A 20,515-nucleotide genomic window follows, 5' to 3' on the forward strand; every position below is an offset into this window, starting at 1 on the left:
TTATTTTTTGTGCTTAATAATTTGTAACTAAATCAAGTATTTCCTAAAGTGTTAATGTGTCCTTTTTATCAACATACGCAAACTTTAGAGTGAAATCTTTTGCCGTGTGTTTTCTCATATTTCACTTCTTCTCTGTCTGGTGCATCTTCTTACAAGGATCCTTTCAGTTTGTTTACTCATGATTTTCCCTTAGTTGATCTTGTGCACTCAACCTCATGACCAAAATTAAAATTAATGTGCTGGAGACAGTCAAACATTTGGCCTCGGCTTTGGCTTCACTCTCCTTAAGCTTTATTCAAATCTGAAAGGAGACATTTGTGTTCTCTGAACTTGCCTGAGCGTCTGACCTTTGCAGATAAGTTTAAGAAAAACCACTGAGTCTGAAATGAGGCTTGTTACGATGCAACGTAGTGATGTTTGACTCAGGACTGAAAACAAACTCTGTCTTACTGTCCTCTAATTACTGATGAATTCTCAAATTTAGCCATTGATAATTTGTGTTACATTCATGGCTGCTAATGCACATCCTCATTAAGTGTTCTCTGCAGAGGATATTTGGACATTTAACCATCATTTAAAGAATAACTTAAGACTAAATCCACTTTTGTGTTGGTAAATCACATCTACAGTTGCTTTATTACACTATGTATTGATCCTTGTCTTATTTTATGGTGTTTATTGCAGCAGAAGTTATGTTTAATAGTAATTCTGTGCACTTGCCCCCCAAATATCTGATGTAGCCTCAGACACTCCGTCCCCAAACTCTGAGGCTACTTCACATTCACCCCTCAACATATTACTACAGCAGCAGACTGTCAGCAGTATGGAGTATGAAACATGGCAAGCATGCACCTAAAAGAAGTACTGCCTCTGCTGGAGTCTTGCTAAGCTAACTTTACGCTACTGAAACTCCATCTTGGCCATCAGTGAAGTTGGAGACTTGGGGTGGGACTAAAGCCACTGGTAAAAACAAAATAAACAAAAGACACTTTCAAGCTTCTCCATCAATGCTAGTCCAACAAAATATTATTTGCAAAAAATAAGAAATGACATTAATGTCTCTTTCTGTGGATGTGATGGTGAAACAAACTGAGCTGTACTCCAAAATAGTATTGTACTTTTATCATCTTAGCAAACTTAAACATTCACAAAAGGACGTTTTAGAACAGAAAACCTTCATGTAAATGTTGCATAAATGAAATGCAACTGTACATATAAATGATTCAGCACTCTGCAAACCCCAAACACTCTCAATTATCTGAAATGCTGAACCTTTATTTTCTAATTCTTTTAAGTATTAGTCTTATTTACCCTTTGCATGTCTATTAATGCTTGTTATTGCATAGTTTTGCAATAAGAAAATGTAAGGAAAATATGCTGGTTCCAAAAAAATGTTTTGAATTTGTGCAGCCTTCAAGCTGAAAGAGATATTAAGTTGCCCTTTAATGTGGAAATTGTTGGGTTTTGCAGATTTTGGATCAGAAGCAGACGAAGGCAGTTGAGAATATTAATAAAATATATTTATTGTAGAGGGGAGATACATGGAGATGGAGTGAGCTGAGATGTTGGCAGAGGGTGGTAGGCAGCGTCCTGAAGCACAAGGGAACACAGAATTAGGCAGGTGAAGCACACACAAAATATTCACAAGCAAAACTAGAAAGCATGAGGCGAGCCTGAGAGGTAACTACCAGAGCAGCTGACTGAACAATCAGGTGACGAGTGAGTGGAGATATATTGTTGTGTGATGAGATTGATGAGAACCAGGTGTGCTTGATAAGCAGACAGGGCGACCCGAAGGAGAGTGGAGACAAATACTATCTGAATTTACATGGTTTGAAATTTTCCCTCAAGGTGATGTCAAGTTATTTTAAGTGTTCATTGATCAATTTAGACAGAAAATTCCAGTTCAAGAATTCCCCCACTTAAATTAACTTTTTATATGTGACTGAAAGAAAGAAACCTGAAAAAGATCAATCCATCCAATGTCTGACTTGAATTTTCAGATTTGAAAATGATCCATTAAATTGAATACTTGAATAGAGTTCAATTTAATATTGGACACATATTTTATATGAATATATATTTTTGACTTAAATGTTCTTCCTCCTCGCGACCCTGTACGCAGGATAAGCGGTTGACGATGGATATTCTTCTGAACCTGGCCTTTACAGAAACCATCTGCTTTACATGAATTGTACATATTCCTTATACTTTCCTTACATGACATCTAACCTGTGTCCTATTTGTCCATGAGAAGTTTGCAATCATCTTTCATTCTTTAGTCTTTGTTGCTCAACATGAGCAGTTTTCTGGAACATATTACATTTTCAAAATGAAGCAATAACAGTCCTGTGAAGGGGCCTGCAGAGAACAACTGCTGATTGTTTTTGAGGAGGGAGTTTCCAAATCTTTGCTGATCCCTGCTGATTCGAGGTTGCTTCCTGACCTGAGTGCTGAGGAAGGTCATCCCACCATGTATCCCTACATATATCTAAATCTGCCAGTGGCTGTTTTAATCTAATTTAATATGTTCCAATGAGAAGCTGGCTAATTTCCAAAACCCCTTTTTCTTGATGAAGCCATTTGAAAGACATTAAAAAGATAAGTGCTAAAGAGAGCTAATTAGTTTCACTCAGAAGGGCCTAAAGGTAATGAGAGGTTGTGTCTGATCCTACTTTGATTTTACTTGATGTTAGTTTCAGAAAGCTGTCAGACTTGATTTGATGGTGTCTATAATAAACTCTAACAGTGCAAACAGTGTAAGGTAAGGTAGTGTTTTCCACATAGTTGCATTTTTCCTACTCACCCGTCCACAAGGTGTGCATTCGATAACACTCAAACATTCAAATTGTTTTAGTCATGCAAATGGCGAATGTCAGTCTGTTGGCCGGTCCAACACTCAAATATCTCAACAACTATTAGATTAACTGACCATTTGCAACAGCTGTAAATGTAAGCAGGCTAACGTGCTGTGAACATGGGAAACATTATACCTGATAAATACCTAGCCTGTCTCACTCCAGGGCGTCAAGCAGCGACGCTTTGAGAAAGCCTGACAAATCGTTGCTGTTTGACGCACAAGGTGCCCTTCAACGTCCATGTGAGACACCCTGGGCCAGACTCCAATGTAACCCATCTGCTGTCTGAAACCAAAAGTCAAAGTTCAGTTGCCGACTTATGTCGCGTAATGTAGTTATTTCAGCCCAAACCATGATGTTTTCCTAAATCAAGTGGCTCTGGTTCCCAAACCTAACCAAACTGCGACCGTTTGACAACACTAACCACATATGAAAAAGACAGCACCTTGTGTGACAAATACAGATGCTTTGTCAGGCTTTCTCAAAGCGTTGGGATTTGACGCCATGAGATGAAAATGTGTTGAAATATCAAATTTCATGGCAAATCATCCAAAAGACATTTCAGTCTGGACCAAGTTGGTGGACAGACTGACATTGCTATCTGCACAGTAGGATTGTATTACTTTGATTTATTGTAAAGCCCTTTGTAGCTTTGTCTATAAAAAACATTTATGTATTATTATTATTATTATTACTGCCGCCATGCCGCTTGTGTGGCTAAAATGTGCTTATATCTGCTAAATAACAAAATTATAGTGTGTTCAAAACAATGAGGTGTTTATATCCTGCTAACTGATAAATAGGTATGTTTTCAAACTTATAATTTACTTTTGGTTATATAACACTTAGTCAGCAGACCATCAGTAGACTCAATTTGAAATACCAGTGAGCTACTGTGTACAACTTTTCTTTGAACAATAAATCCTCAAACACCTCGCAACGTTGCCAGGAATAAAATACTCGTGCAATATGAGTTTTTAATTAAATAATAAAAATGATAAATATGACAGCTGCAGCTGTCGAGCGGTGAAAGCAGGCAGAGAGAAACCTGGATCAGTCTGAAGTTTCAGCTCTAATGCGAGTAACAGACTCTGACTGAGCGGCTTCACTTCTCCAGAAACACCAACAAGAGACAATTTTCTACCTCAACAAACAAACAAACGCACATTGAATGTATTTATATTCAGCTTTACTAAGATCCCCTTCAAAAGATTTTAATGGTAAAAGCATTAATACCATAATTTAAAATACCTGCATACATTTTACTTTGGCCAAAATACAGAAATATTGTCAGAAAGATGTACTTAAGGTATTTAAAGTACAAGTACTCCTTATGCAAGCAGAATGGCCAGCAGAATTATTAGTGCTGGAGAGAGCATTTACTCAACTACTGCACTTGTTTGAGGTGCTTGTATTTTTTCTTTTAATAGTAATGCATTTCAGAAGGAAATTTACTTTTTACGGCACTCCATTCATCTGATAGCTATTCAAGAGTTTTTGCTTTGCAGATAAAGACTTTACACACAGAAAGTGTGCTAGGCATCTAAAATATGACACTGATTATGGATTACAAGAGTATATACAGTGATTCAAATTATACTTAAACATTAAACAGATTTTACTTTAACACCCTTAAAATTAAATCAAACAAAATGGCATGAAATACAAATCTCAAGAAGTCACCTTGATGCACATGCTGTCACTTGTAAGTATTTTTTACACAAGGTTTAAGGTTCACAGTAAACTTATACACTAATACACACAGACACCACAGAGGTGTTGATGAATTATCCTATAAAATGCTGACAAATTCAAATATACATCATATACAGTATACAATCTGAATAATAACAGAGTAAATAACAGTTCGAGCAGCATTTTCATGTTGGAGCTGTTGAGATTTTGAATACTTTTATACCGTTGGCTAGTTTAATTAATTACGAGGTTAAAGCTGAGCATATTTTTGCATGTACTATTACTTCGTTAACTGTTAATCATGTTGTCTGTGAATTTTATTGCCACACACAAAAGTCCAAATGTTGTTTCAATTAAAGCTCCTCGCTGCCAGGAAATAGAATCAGTTCAGGAAATACTAAACCCTTAATTTATTTGTTTTTTGACCAAACTGAAATATTCTAAGTATAAAAATACTGCGACAAGCCGATAAAATACCCACCTCACCATGTGTTCCTTTCATAAACCCAAATTCAGAGAAAAAATAGCGAGAACATTACATCCCTGTTTGTAAATGACAAAAATAATAATAACCCAACAATATATTATATTATTGTGCTTTTTGATTCTTTGTATTCACTTTCCAGATAATAGTATCATTTTGAATGCAGTACTTTAACTTTCTCCTTTTGCTGTGGTATCATTACTGCTTAGTCCACCACAGATTTGTGTGTAAAATGTTTTTAATTACAAAATTTCCCTCTGAAATGTAGTGGAGTAGAAGCAATGACGGAAAGTGACCAAGTACATTTACGCAAGTACTGTACTTAAGTATTATTTTTGAGGACCTTTCTGCTGCTTTGTACTTCTTCTCCGCTACAGTTCAGATGCAAATGTTGTACTTTTTACTCTGAAACATTTATTTAATAACTTCAACATCTTTGCAGATAATAATACAAAATAAAACCAACAAATAGATGATGATATATTATTATATATATAGTTTTTCAACACTGTGGTATTGTTACTTAAGTAAAATAGCTGAGTACTTCTTCCACCATTGAGCACAAGTAAAATGTTACAAGTAATGTATAATTGTACTTGACTTGAGTTAATGTACTTAGTTACTGTCCACCACTAGAATATAATACTATAATATAAATAAAACCTATAAGCCAACATGCTATATTACATTTTGCTCCTGTTGTCTGTGGGCAAATAAAGCATCCATGATTTCTGACATTTTCTCTCCAGACTTTAAATAAAGACCTGGAGCTTTATTACAGAATAAATGTCCTACCTGCGTATTTTAAGTTTTAAAGACAGGAAAAACCCCATCTTCCGATTACAGAAGCAATTCCTGAGCTCATGGCTGTGTCCTGTCTCATCTCAGACCTCATGTCTCAGACACATTAATCGAGTCGGTGGAGAAGCGGAAACCTTTTGTGGGAAGTTTTCTTCCAAATAATAAATTAAATTCAAGATTATCATCTCGGCAGTCGATATTTCCCGTCTTCAATGTAATTGCCATACAGACCTAGCATTACATTACATTTACATGTTGATGTCAGAGGTCGCACGCCTCTGGAGCAACTAGGGGTTGAGTGTCTTGCTCAGGGACACATTGGTGGATGAGCAGTTTGAATTGAACCCGGCTCGGGTGTTTTATCCACTTTGTGCCACCTCAACAACAGTAAGGATCTATGCCAGAGGTTTTCAAATTGGGAGGTGGGCTCCAAACTTTTTCGGGGGAGGCTTAGTGAATGGAAATGCAAAAAATAGTGATCAGTAGATCACAATCAATGTCCAGGATTTGGTTAAAGAGACTGTCTGTCCCACTTTCTCAGAGTCAGAAACTAATAAATGCCTTAGGAGATAGCTTTGTATGTATTTTGTGTCCAAAGTAATGTCAAACTTTAATATTAGGTTATCTCAGCTCAATTTTTCAGTGCCTATGGGATAAAATAACATAATAATATTAAAATTAGCAAGTAAACTAAGGGAGGGTGAGGGGACACCTTTTTCCAAGACTTCTCAGAGGGGAGTCCCACTGTCTCAGACACTGAAAACCCCTGGTCTATGCCATCCTAACTTAAGACTCCAAACTTTAGTTAGTTCTTCACTTAGGATAGTTATTTAATAGCTAAATTCCTAAATAAGATTTGCAGACATGCCTTTAGATAACTTGTTTCTGTAATCAAGGGCGACACTTTGTGGTTGGGACATAAGGGCTCAGATAGGGACGATACACTTAGCTCACCAGACGTGACGATACACAATACTAGGGTCACTAGAACGAGACGAGAAGATGTTTTAACACTATTTTGAAGAAATATTCAATGCTGAAATATTTGAGTGGATGGTCAGGTGGTCCTCCCCTAGAAGATTTTGAGCATTAAACACTTCATTTCCTGCATTCTGGAGACATTGCACCAATTAATGGTGGAAATATATTTATTTATATAAAAGGAAACACAAAATTCAGGTGACAGGTGATAATTATGATATAAAAATATAAAAATGTAATGGAACAAGATGCAATAATGAGTAACTTTGTTTTATCTTGCATTACTTTTTTGGACTACGCACTAGTTTCTTCTTGGCTATGTTTAAATTGCATTGCATGTTTTCTTACTGTGCAAATAAACCTAAAAGCATTTTCATTTCATTTTCTTGTCACAAGCTATTTTTTCAGAACATTTTCATCAAATGCTTTCAAAAAGTGATGAGGACAAAATCTGCCATTTCAAAAAGTGGTGGGGACATGTCCCCGGCCTCCCCAGGGGAAAAGACACCTATGTCTGTAAATCCAAAAATCCTAAACCATCCTGAACTGGGATTTCAGTCTGAGGCTCCTGCAGATGAGAAACGCTGTAGTGCAGAATAAGAAGCAGCCCAGTCGCTGTTCCACTTGAGATCAGCAGAGGGAAACGTTGGACTCTTTTTTTTTTTCTCTCCACCTCAGACAATAAAAACAAGGCGAAGCCCGCACAGACGGCAGCATCTCAGCACCCTTCAAAGCCCGACATCCGAGCAATGTCTGAGGAGTGAAAGGCTCTCAAACGGCAGGGAGGAATATGGATTCACGGCCGCCGAGCTGGGACTAGAGATGTAGTTGCGAGGATGCCGGCCAGCTACATCTCTCGTTTGCTCCTCTTCGCCTCGATCTGCGCGGTTTGGGAGGCGCTGGCAAAATCTCTCCCAGATCAGGGAGCATTTGGTAAGCTCGCCATACGGGGGATGCAGCACAATGAGAAGATGGGAGTGGTTGCATTTTTATGGCTTTTGTCGACAAACCGTCGGTCCTTTGCGGCGCTGCGCTCTGATATCATGTTGGCTGAAAGGAGGTGGATTTTAAGGGACGGCTTTTTAGTGATATCCGCTGGATAACGTTAGTTTCATGGTATATATTCATTAATATCCATGAGGTGGTGTCACAGAGAGGGCCACGCTTGTGTTACTATACTCAATTACTGCACAGATGTGTGTGGTTCGACAATCAGCGTGCAGACTGCGCTAGAGCTTAGTCTGTTGTAATGTCAGGCCTAACTTACTGTAACCCAGGCCTTCGTGCGTGTGTTTAGCTTTGCATAATGACAGTGAGATCAGGGTTGGCCTGAGAGCCAAAATGTGTCAGTCATAAACCAATAGACACGTTTGTGTATTCAAAAGGCCCCAAAATTTAATTTGCATGAAGCAAAAGCACTGATCACATGTTAAATAATGATGCAGCAGCAGCTTTATGTAAAAGCGCCCTTGTTTATATTATGGTGTGCATTGTGAAGGACATTATGTAATTACATTGCATTATGTATGCTTCAAGCTATTTAAAGGTGCATGGATGGTTACAGACAGTGCTGGATTGTAACTATAAGTACTTTTTGAGTTTTGAGGTAGAATAGCGTTTTATGAAACTCCACTACACCTCAGAGGGACATATTGTTCTTTATATGAGAGCTATAGTTACTTTGCAGGTTGACATTGTACACATAAAACACATCATATACATTGGACAACAAAACAGAACAATTTGCTGCAACATTTAAATTCTACTTACACATGACAGCTTCAGTAATAATACATATCACAATATAACAGACTGAAAGGTGCAATTGTGCATGATGAGTGTCGTACTTTTACTTTTGATACTTTAAGTGTACTGTACTTTCTAGGGGTGTGGGGAAAAAATCGATACAGCATAGTATCGTGATATTTGCCATGGCAATACTGTCTCGATACATGGGCGCTAAGTATCGATATTTTATTATATAAATTGCAGATGGGAGTTTTAACTTTTTGGTGCTAGAATAATAAAATCTATTGCTTTTTTGGGCCACAAGAAAACTTAACAGGACCATATAGAGGACTGAAAAGGTGATAAATGAAAAAACAGAGAAATGTATCTTTTTAGATAAACAGATGTTGACAAAGTTTGACTTTAGGGACCTAGTTGGAAGTTGGAAAAAGGTAATAAATTGCAATATATCTCAATATATTTAAAATCGTAATAAAATCGAATCGCAACATAAATATCGTGATAATATCGTATCGTGGGGCCTCCTGGGTGATTCCCAGCCCTAGTACTTTTACTAGTACTAGGTTTTGATTGCTGGTTTGTAATTATCTTGAAATTAGGGGTTAGGGAATATTTTTACACCATATTTTAATACATGCCAGTCTTGGTAATGAAGAATTTCTACATTGTTGTACTGTTACTTTAAAGGATCTTACTTCTGCTGGCCACAGAGCAGTTTTTGAACAGCTAAAGTGTGACTTTTCTGTCCTTTTGTGTCAGTTAGAGCCTAATTTAGATTAAATTGTAATGGATTTTTCTCCCCAGCTGCTGCATGACTGATTAAAAAGTCAATTAATTGATACCTCAGGTGCGTTTTGGAACAGCTCAGCACTTCTCCTGAGCTGCAATTACTTGCAAGATGTTGTGAAGCAATTATCGTCTAAAGAAATGTGCAGTTTTGCACAGCACCATGATGTCGAGGATGTTGTGGTTTAAAGCTGAAACAATCAATCGCCAGAAAATCAATCGGCAACTATTCTGATACCAGATTAGTCATTGAAGTCATTTTATTTTCACTTCCAGTCTGTGAGAGGTGAATAATTGCTGCTTTCTATGATATTACACTGATTTTTGGGGGCGGGCAGTTACGCTCTTCTAACATTTTTAAAGCAAACAATTAATACATTATTGAGAAAACAATTGCAGATTGATTGATAATTAAAGTATTAATTATCAAAAGTCTTACTGTGCTTCTAGAAATTTGTGATGATCAGTAGGAAAAGGTGCAGTAACTGTTGATTATATTTAACGAAAAGGGTAAAACCCGATAGCTAAATGACTAAATTCTCACAAAATATCAGCTTGAATTTAAGTTATAAGGATTTATCTCTAGAAGAAGGGGGTTTACACTCCACTTAATCTCAGCTGAACTTCTATTCAAGCCCTTCGCGTGAGGGAAAATTCCCAGACCCTTGATGTAACACTGTGACTCTCAGTGTTTGTGTCAGTGGAGCTTCTTCAAGCCGCAGAGTTTTCAATGTGCAGCCCAGACGGAGGAAATCCTCTCTTCACACAGACACACAAGGGAGCCTTTATTGAACAAATTATGGTAATGGATGACAGCATTTACACACTCACAATGGATAGGGACACACAAACATACACATGCATGCTTATTATGTGAGTGCACCCATTAGTGAGGCTGCTGCTGTCACTGAGAAGCACCTCATAGCAGGGTTGTCACTAGAGGCCTGGGGGGGTTTAGAGGACGGTCGCTACAGGGAGCTGAGCCGAGTGAGGAAGCAAAAACAAGCCAGCTTTTGGAGAGTCAGCGTGTATCCATGGAAACATCCCCAGCGTGACCCACATCCGCGCTGTCCAAGAGGCAAGATGAGAAACAAAATGTTCTGGGGCTGGAAAACATGGGAGGATGAGGGCCAGAGAGAGCCACGCGATGGATTTGTGACGGGTGCAACATGTTTATAATAATCGTCCACCACAGATGGAAATCATTAGTCCACACTCGAGGTTCTGGGAGAGACGTGAGGCAAAGATATTGTGTGAGGTGAAAGGGACGTTAGGGGTTCGTAACAGGAAGTTAGTTATTGTAGTCACAGAAAACCGGTGGCTCCAGAACTTGCCTGAAAATCCTCATGTTTTTAAGTATTCTTCAATATTAAAGTAATCCAGTGAGAGTTGTCTGTACATCCATGTGTACACTGCGAACAGGAACTGCTAATATCAAATTCAGCACACTTTTAATGGAGTCAATGGCAACATGCTTCCTGTTTACATCCCCTAAACTGAAGTTTCAAAACTAGAGAATGATGATCCAGCAAATATAATTAAGACAAAGAAAAATAACAGGAGCTATAAAGTTTTTTTTGTGTTACACTATGTGACCTTTGTTGAAAACCTATGGTAGAGTTGTAGTACTCGAGACCGGTCTTAAGACCACTTTTTGTTGGTCTTGGTCTCGGACTCGACTGCATTTGTACTCGGTCTTGTCTCAGTCTCAGACATTAAGGAAACAGGATTTTATTTCAAGACCAGTCAAGACCATAACTTTAGGAATATCAATAAATTGCTTTTGCATTGTCTGATTTATTTGTTGATATCCTAACTTTGATTGGATGTAAAACGTATCAAATGCAACTAATAACCCTAATTAAAAATGCCATGTTACCATTAACAACTGTCCCCCCTTCCCCGCGATGGTCAGCATGGAAAAGGAGCGTTGAATAAAGATGCTTACGTTGATTTCAGCTCGTAGTGTTTGTATGTGGGTGTTTTAATGGGAATGTGGATCTTTCAGATCACTTTGAAAAGCACCTGTGATCTCTTTCCACATTTTATTGTGTCATGTAATGTGGGGAACTGGTCTTCACTCGGTATCGCCCTCCCTTGGTCTTGGTCTCAGCCCCTAAAAGTCTTGGTCTTCACTCAGTCTCGATAAACTCTGGTCTTGGTCTTGACTCGGTCTCGATAAACTCTGGTCTTGGTCTTGACTCGGTCTCGATAAACTCTGGTCTCGACTTGGTCTCAGTTTGGGCGGTCTTGACTACAACACTAACCTGTGGACGTACAGACAAACTCACTTTGTAGGTCATTTTATAATTGATAAATGGTGCAATACTCAAGAGTAATTACTCCTTTAATACTACATTATAATGGGAATACACAGGACTAGTAAATCACAAAGCTCTACTTTTGAATGAGTGGAATAAGAAATCTATGAGAGAGCAGCCAATTCTGTTTGCGTCCTTGATGAAAATATTTAGTCTGTTCTGTTTAGTGCTGAAACAAGACATACACATAATTAACAAAAAAAGTTCCTTAACAACAGTTTTAATTTCCCAATAATTTCCCTGTGAGTTCTTATGGAAAGGCGTAGGTGCTGATTATAGGTAGAGTAGTTGATTGAGTTTAGGTAGTTGTCTTTTATTAAAAACTTGAACCCAAGCAAATATTATATATATAAATATTGTTTATTAATACATACATTGAGTTGAAAGCTTGCCATAGATACATTTAATATTTTCGTATGTTCAGCTGACCTGCAGTGCACTGACTAAAAGACTCTCTAGGTAAAGCTGATTAATTAACACAGTCTCCATTTTCCCTGTAATTAGCACAAAAGTTTTTTTTCCAGGAACCTTACTTTCAATTTCCTTTCTAGGAAGTTACAGCAAACTATTGGACTGAAATTAAGTGTTAATTAATTTTCTGCATTTCTCTGTTTTTATTAATCTTTAGTAATTAATCTTTGGGTTTAGGAACAGAACAAGCAGCGATGCACCCGTCTGTATCATTGCAGATAACGACTCCATTAACAAGTACAGTCAACACACTCGGTCATTGTCAATCTAAAATTCAGTTTGCCTGTCACAATCTCTGACCTTGTGTTTGTTACCTTACATAAAACTGATCCCGACTAATTGGTAGTCGTTATCGATAAGCATAAAATTTGAAGACCTTGTTTTACTTTTTATAAACTGAACAATTAATAACAAACAAATCAAACAGAATAACCAATAGTTGCAGCCCTAATCATGATCAGTTTCTAAAGAACCCAAAAGTGGGTCTGCAATCGAAGTGTTTATTTTTTATTTATCTCTTTCTGCTCCTACAGAGGTGCAGATAAAAGTCCAGGTGTTTGACAACAGCGACCTGTCGCCGTTGGCGGGCGCTCAGGTGGAAGTCCATGGCAACCAAACTATCTTGGCGTCCAGCAGGGCCGGCAGCGATGGCGTCCTGAGAGTCAGCTTCCTGTACCGCACAGGAACATGGGTCATCATTACAGCCTCCAAACAAGACTACGTCACCAACTCTGTGCCCTGGCACTCCAGCCGCATCCCCTGTAAGTCACAGAGGAGGGAAACGCAGTGTATTAAGTGTGAAGAGCGATTTCACCGTCCCTTTGTTTTTCCTTCTGATGACTCTGTCACACTTCAGTCATCTGTGGTTGTGTCAGGTGGTTGTGTCTCTTCACACAGCAAATCCTTAAAAACCATTAAATGTAGTTTCCTAAATAGGTCTTATAGGTATTAAAAAGTCTTCTTAATTTAATTTACAAACATACAAAATATGTTCTCTTGCCTGCAGTAGCTAGTAATGGTTTCAAAATGTTTTTGCATGTGATTGCAGGCTGTCGGTAGACGTTATACGCCGGTAAACTAAAAGTGGGGTTGTTTTGAGGTTGTGCAGCAAGAGGCTGTTCAATCCTTTTTGTGGAGTTTCAGTCAGCACCATCAGTGCATTTTCAAAAAACACCATATTTTTTTGTCATACTGCACATTGCTGCAGCTCCTCTTTTCACCCTGTGTCGAAGGCTTCGTTTTAGCTATGGAGTGATACATCTTACCTCTACAAGATTTTTGTTGGGAGTTGCACATGCTCAGTTTCTAGTTAAGGACTACTAGCCAATCAGAAGCAGAGAAGGGCGGGTCAGTGAGAAGCCAGTAAACACGGCTTCGGTTCAGCTGTACATGTTGCCGACCGGCTTGGCAACATGGACTGGAGCGAGAGTTTCAGAGTGGTGAGTTATTAATCTGTAACAAAAGGATCTTTCATCTATAAAGTTTTAACTGAGCTCTGTCTCGACATCACAGTAACAACTTTATGTCCACTGACTGCCTGGAGGGTAGCTAGTGTTTGGAAGGGAGAGGAGAGCTGTGTGCTGCAGCTCACTGTTATTCCGGTGGTGTTTTTGAGGGCGTGTCAGAGTAGCCGTTTGGCGAACGTTATATGAGGCGCATTTAGCTTTTATTCCTGTGTCGTCACAGGGATGAAAGGGAAAGTTTTCTGTGGGAGATGGGAACTCCCTTTGGGCTGGACTTTGGGCTTTTTCACTTTGCAAACCTATTACATGCACAAAAAAATTATAAAACTCAATAAAGGAGAGGGAAAAAGCCAAAAAGCATAATACCAGCTCTTTAATTATTGTTGTTAAAAAACATGATGATAATAATAATAATAAATAAATGTAGGCCATTTTGTTCCTACTGGTTTTCCTTCATGCTTTCATAATTTGGCTAATAAGATGCTGAAACAGTTGAATTGCATTTTATGTGGTCTTAAAAAGTCTTAAATTTAAATTTGCAGAACTTTAACCCTGCAGAAGCTCTGTCTCAGCATTGTTGTTGCACCTGGAAATCAAATTTTAGTGTCTCTGTCTTTTTATAGTGTATGCATCAGTCAGCCTGTACCTCCTCGTGCAGAGGCCAGGAACACTTATTCTGTACGATGACGTCCTGCAGGTGCTGTCTGGGTCCCCAGGTAAAGTATATTATTCTTTCTCTGAGGAAACCTGAATGTTTCATGATCATGCTGTCATACCTTGACTTTACGAAGGATTATTATCTTATCCCACGGAACTGAGTCACAATTTGTCGTTCCAATATTTAAGAAATGTTATATAATGTAGGCCCATAAGGGAACGGTTGTGCTATTTTGGTCACTTGAGAAAGTCAGTTTGACTCTTCAACAGTTATTCTGTCATCACATCTTAAATTATTCTGTCTCCAGCAGAGCGTGATGATAGATTCACACCCCTCCCCCGTCCCCCCTGCATCTGTTCAGACCATTTACATGACCCTGTGTTATTTGCTGCTGCTATCACCATAGCAACAGCTGCAGCAGAGTACTTTGTTGTAGTTTTTACAAATACACCTCAGTCACATTCGCCTACGCATATCTGTAATACACCAAGTAAGATCAGTGTGTTTACATCTTTTTTGGAGATATCAAGACAAAATACATAAGGTGTTTGTAAGATGTGCAAAACTGGGAGTGTGATTGTGTCTCTGCAGGAGCTCGTAACCAGCCGCTGGTGCAGCTCCAGAGGAAGTCCCTTCAGCTGCCGTCCAACTCCAACTACACGGCGCTGTCTGCTGCGCTGACCACGGCCAAGACTCAGTATGAAATGGGAGGTTTCCCGTTTCTCCTGGGCCAAGAGACCAACAGCTCAGGTTGGTGTCTGTCTCAGAAATCAATGACGAGAATGATCTACTATATTGCCAAAAGTGTGTGGACAGATACTGTAGTGTACATTACTTGCGCTGTGTTTGCTGGTTTGGTCTATCACCCTTATTGAAGGCATATCTTAATGCTGCAACAGTGTTCTTCTAGCGATGTGGCAACACTTTGTTTTTGTCCCTTTCTTGTTTCAACATGACAATGCCTTCACAGATACCTGTAGAAGGAACTGGAACACCAACTGAGATCCACACCTGGTCACTGATACTATTGTGGCTTATTGGGATCAAATCCCTGCAGCCAGGTTCAACATCTGGTGGAAAGACCGAAACCAGAAGAGCGGATGCTGGTATAGCAGCAGATTAATGGTCCTGGTTTTGGGATGAGATGTTCATCCACTACATATGGGAGTAATGCAGCCACATACTTTTGGACATGTAGGATCATCTTCAGTGTCTGCACTGCATATGACAAGTTGACTTTAAAATTGTCTTTTGCAGCCATGTGATCTTGATTGACAGAAGTCAAATCATGCGATGAGAGAGAGACATTCATGGCCATTCACACATTGATGGAAAGAGAGCCCAGTTGCACAAATGACTGCACAAAATAAAAAAATAAGTGTCAGAAATCTGAGAGTGAGAGAGTGATTTATGACAGAGCAAACTTACCTGCCTCAAATATCCCATATCATCAGGTTGTAAGACTGTAGCATTGCGATGAAAGTGACTTCCTCTGTTCAGGTGCAGAAACAGGGTGGACAGACTTGACGGCTTTGGCAGTGGTCAGCATTCAGCTCTTTGACAAAGATGGCAGTGCGATCCAGGTCTCAGATCCGATCCACATCTCTGTGCCGCTGCCATCCGACACCCGCAACAGGATGGCCACTAGTGTACCTGCCTGGCTGTATCAGCCTAAGACGGGTAAGGGAGGCAGTATGTATTGGATCATGTTTGGTACTGTAAAATGTATTTTCCTGTTTTTCTATAATTTAGGTGTTAGATTTTCTTGTGAATGTAGTCTATACCTTTAAACTGAATGCAGCATATGTAATGACAGTGCTAAACATTTATCCAGGGCTGTGGATTAGGAACGGGACGGGCTACATCAAAAAGGACGGCCAACAGTTCGTCTGGAACGTTGTGGTTCCTCAGATGGGATACTGGTTAGCTGCCTTCCCTTCGTCTTCAGGTACTGTAACTCATCTCACCCTCCACGCTGCTGTTTGTGCTGTTCTTTATCATCAGCATTGCTGCTGTGCCAGCAGATGTTCCTGTATGTCTCTTGGGAGAAAATATGTAATGCTCTCTTTGATGTTGAAGGCCAGGTGTTGTTGCCCATAACAGCCTATTGAAATTGTTACATGGAAAGAGTTGATTTGGTGCTCTTCTCAGCTGTTTTGATGTAAGTATCACATGTATGCCAGTTTCCCTGGAACAAATTAAATCACATAACTCTAAAACCATTAATGTTTCACACTTAAATGCATTAGCTTGGTAATATTCTGTATTTTTCATACTGTTTTCACACCCAATTATAAGACCAAACCCAACAATGAATGTATCCAAGGGCACACTGTGCAAGAGAAGAGGTAGACAGACAGCAGAACAAACCACTGTGAGGCAGATGAGGGCACATTGTACTCGTAGTAGAGATGACAGACAACAGTGGTAATGTTTGATTGTTTTGATGAAGATGATCAAAACAATTGATATTGCTAGGGACAAGTCAGTAGTTGCTGAATATTCGTAGCGACATGTGAAACTTTTGCTTTCGTTTTATTTATTTTATTTGTATATATTCTTTGGCAGTGTTAATTAAACAATGTTTGTTTCATCAAGGTCATCATCAGGCAAACATTAATGGGAAAGAAAAGCAAACTATAAATACAAATCGATGACAGAGTGTTGCGAAGGTGAAGTTTCAGAGTGATTCTTAGACGACTTTCTGCCTTGAATTTTCTTGCAGGATTGGGTCTATCTCATCCAGGCTTGAGGGACATCACCACCTACCACACCCTGTTCCTGCTCTCCATCCTGGGCTCGTTGGCCCTGCTGGTTCTCATCCTGCTCTGTGTGCTGCTCTACTACTGCAGGTGTGGGGAGCGTAGGCGAAGGTCTCAGTTTTAGGTTTCTATCAATAGCACTGATTTTGGTGGTGATAATTGCAGATAATTTGTGAATGTGGGTTTAATTTTCGGCTGTCGTTAGATAAGACTATTCTTTTAATCCCCAGGATAACAGGTTCTTCTTAGATTTCTGACCTTCAGTGTCTGTTTACCTTTCAGGCGGAAGTGTTTAAAACCTCGCCGCCAGCAAGGGAAACCCCACTCGTCCAATCTAAATGGCGCAAAGAGAGACCAGGGTACATCCACTTCACGCCTAAATCTGATCTGTGGAGGCCATGTTGAGTCTGGCACCTCTAACGACAAATCTGAGCTGTCCCCATCTAGAGACTATCAGAGTTCGAAGGAGGACTTAACCAAGCATGTTCCAGCCCACATGCTGCGACACGCAAAGGGAAAAAATGCATCAGGTCCCCAACGGGGTGAAAGCTTCCCCATGAAGGTTACTCGTGCCACAGAGACCAACAACCTGGACAACCCTTTGCTGCATGAAGACTACAACCGGAGCTACAGTCCGATGGAGGGCAAAGAGTCTGAATATCACCGACACCACAACGCTAACGACAATCGGGGATACTCGTCTGATCCCCCGTCCCCGCCTCGCTTCCAAGGCTATGTGCCAAACCAGTCTGACAAACCACCTGATTATTCAGCAGCAGCTGCAGACAGCCTTGCCAGACCCACCTCCCTCAACACCCAACCAGGACAGATCATCTTCTGCAGCTCCATTGACCAGATGAAGGAGAACATGTACCGTAGCATGGTGCCAACCCTGGTCATCCCAGCCCACTATATGCGCCTGCCCTCTGAGTTTTCTGGTAAAGATGGCAAAGACCAGAAGGATCAAGACAAAGATGGTGCACAGATGGCAGGAGGCCAGCAGCATCATCACCACCACTCCCAGAAACAAGGCCAACAGCAGCAAGGTGGATCCCAAGGTGACGACTCTGAAGAGCCGAGCTGGGCGTCCGACTCCTCTGGTGGACCTGTGACCATCCCTGTGCTCTTCAACGACTCCACCATGGCTCAGATGAATGGGGAACTGCAGGCTCTGACTGAGAAGAAGCTACTGGAACTCGGTGTTAAACAGCACCCGAGGGCATGGTTTATCTCCCTGGATGGACGCGCTAACGCTCATGTGCGCCACTCCTACATAGATGCTGGGAATGACCTCAGTGGCGGTGGTGTGGGTGGATTCTTAGGTGGTCCCAGCAGCGCTTCACGAGACATCAACCTTGAACCACCTCTGGAGGCCCAAGAACGCAAGTCAGCAATCAACCGGAAGGGAAAAGATGATCGTTGGGGGACGGGAGGACGGAAGGGCCACGGTGTTAGCAGCAGCGGTGGGAAGAGTTACTCCAAGCTGGCCTACCCTGACCACAGCGAGCCCAGCAGCAGCGAGGGGCGCCCGGTCTCACCCGAGGAGAACTCCCTCACCCCTCTTCTTGATGAAGGCCCATCCTCTCGAGGATCCACCATCCCCAGAAGAGGACGCAGTCGTGTGAACAGCGCCCGCAGCAGCAACAGCGAGAACCGCCGCGACTCCATGACCAGCCCTGAGGATGATCCTGACGACAAAGAGGAGAACAAAAAGAGCCCCTGGCAGAAGATTGAAGACAGGCCTCTCATGGTCTTCCACCCCAGGAAGTGAGCTTTTCGAACTTACTGGACACTGGACCTTGTAACAATCTTTTCAAAGCAAACGTGAAGAAGAAGAGTGTTGTTTCCACAGAGATAGATCACAATAAGCACAACCATGCTTCACTGGTCCATTTTTAAGGTTGTTGTTTGACCTTTGTGTTCCCGATGAGGTGCGTTTGCACTTTCTTATAAGTCTCGTAGTCTCACTGTCAGTTAATCTTACTGGTTTCCACTGAGATGATCCATAGTATTCTGAAACCTATCCAGTTTATTGTGAATTCTGTCACCTTTCACATCACTGAGGCATCGTCTGAGACATTGCGTACACTGACTGTGGAAATAGCCATTTTATAGAGCAGAATATAAGAGTAAAGCACTTACTAATAATTTGATAATAGATTGATTGATACTTACCAAGTATTTGGAAGTGGATGACATTTTGATATTGATGGGTATTTAGGCGAATTAGATTTCCTTCCCTGGATTTAATGCGACACAAAGGCTCATGTGAATGCCGGGCCTGTGTTTCCTTGACTACCACCCTGCCCTAAACTGTAACTAGGATAAGTTTTCTTTAAAGGATACCACTTCCCAAAGCTTGAATATGGAGGGAACCTATCTGTCAGTTGTACTGGTTTTTTTTCTTGAGCCCCCTGTGAACGGATAATGCAATCTACATCCATTATAACGACTTGCATTTTGCTCCTTCAGGGATTTACTTGATTTCCTCTTCATCCTGTACCGTGTTCATGTGTTGAAATTACTTATTCAGATAGTAACTGATTTGTTGAGCATCATCTTCAAGTGTTTCTGTCATCTTTTCAGTCATTGATTTATTGCAGTGATCTACAATTCTGCCCAAATTTTGCATTTTTGCCTTTTGCCTGTTGTAGAGTTTTTTCAGCTTGACAGAGACCTCTTTGCAGTTTCTGTTGTGTAAATAGATCCCCGAACATTTGAAAGACCATTTGGTATAGAAAGTTTGCATGCATATGAATGTATGAAGTAAACAGAAGGCACCAAAAGCCCCCCACAGTTCACCGGGCTCCTGCGTAGACAACCCCTAATTGCCAAGAAACATGGGTAAGTCCAAGAAACATGGGTAAGTCTAAAGAGACACGGTTGAGCAAAAACATCACTTTACTTGAAGACTTTCCTGTTTAATATCATACTGAGATCTACAGGGGTTGTGTTTGTAGACAGGGCCTGGAACACTTTTCTCCTGTAAGTGCCTTCTTTCACATAGGATCGAGTGATAGGCATGCAGGTCCCTTTTAAAAATGCAGTTCCTCGTCACCTAAACTCAGCTGTCGAGGTCCGCAGGCACCAATAAGCACACTGCATTGTGGTAACATCAACACACGTCACTCTGGGGAGCATGCTTGCCAAATCTGACAACTTCGCGTGCGGCTGATATGTCCTTGAATATTTTAATTTCATATATCTGTCCTCTTTTTCACCAAACTTGTAAATGGTATGATGAACTATATGAGATTTTATCTGTATACGATGTGCATGTAACACGTAGAATAGGGTGTTTTTAATGAAACCTTTTTTTGAAAGGATGTTTGGCACAAAATGTGATGCACTGACGCATTGAATTGTGTTGCCAAATGAACTTGGTTATATGAAGATACACTGACTTTTTTCCCTTAATCCAGTTCTAACAAAATTCACTTCCGGTCGTAAATGTTTACAACAATAACATACTGACCAACACGCTCC

At 40.3% G+C, this 20,515-nt stretch overlaps 1 protein-coding gene across 2 annotated transcripts; it reads left to right on the plus strand.

Annotated features, from left to right (window-relative positions):
- The first annotated feature begins 7,483 nt into the window (after window positions 1–7,483).
- LOC119915552 (protein FAM171A2) lies at window positions 7,484–19,886 on the plus strand. Of its 2 annotated transcripts, none has more exons than XM_038735112.1 (8): window positions 7,484–7,752; window positions 12,680–12,907; window positions 14,233–14,325; window positions 14,859–15,017; window positions 15,768–15,947; window positions 16,102–16,215; window positions 16,993–17,140; window positions 17,312–19,886. In XM_038735112.1, the coding sequence occupies exons 1-8, from the start codon at window positions 7,656–7,658 to the stop codon at window positions 18,798–18,800; spliced, it is 2,508 nt and encodes an 835-aa protein (XP_038591040.1). In that variant the 5' UTR covers window positions 7,484–7,655; the 3' UTR covers window positions 18,801–19,886. The 2 variants fall into 2 exon arrangements, with proteins under 2 accessions (XP_038591040.1, XP_038591041.1); XM_038735113.1 differs by having other exon boundaries at window positions 7,485–7,752; window positions 16,993–17,119.
- The last annotated feature ends 629 nt before the right edge of the window (window positions 19,887–20,515 follow it).

This window comes from Micropterus salmoides, unplaced genomic scaffold (assembly GCF_014851395.1).
Source record: "Micropterus salmoides isolate LMB-PRFRI ecotype aquatic unplaced genomic scaffold, ASM1485139v1 Ms_hic_scaffold_21, whole genome shotgun sequence".
Taxonomy (NCBI): domain Eukaryota; kingdom Metazoa; phylum Chordata; class Actinopteri; order Centrarchiformes; family Centrarchidae; genus Micropterus; species Micropterus salmoides.

Bases quoted from the DNA above. Each gene is read 5' to 3' on its own strand.
- LOC119915552 (XM_038735112.1), top strand. From the start codon at position 7,656: ATGCCGGCCAGCTACATCTCTCGTTTGCTCCTCTTCGCCTCGATCTGC. The intron at 15,018-15,767 runs GTTGGTGTCTGT...TCCTCTGTTCAG, and splicing joins CCAAGAGACCAACAGCTCAG to GTGCAGAAACAGGGTGGACA. The intron at 15,948-16,101 runs GTAAGGGAGGCA...ACATTTATCCAG, and splicing joins GCTGTATCAGCCTAAGACGG to GGCTGTGGATTAGGAACGGG.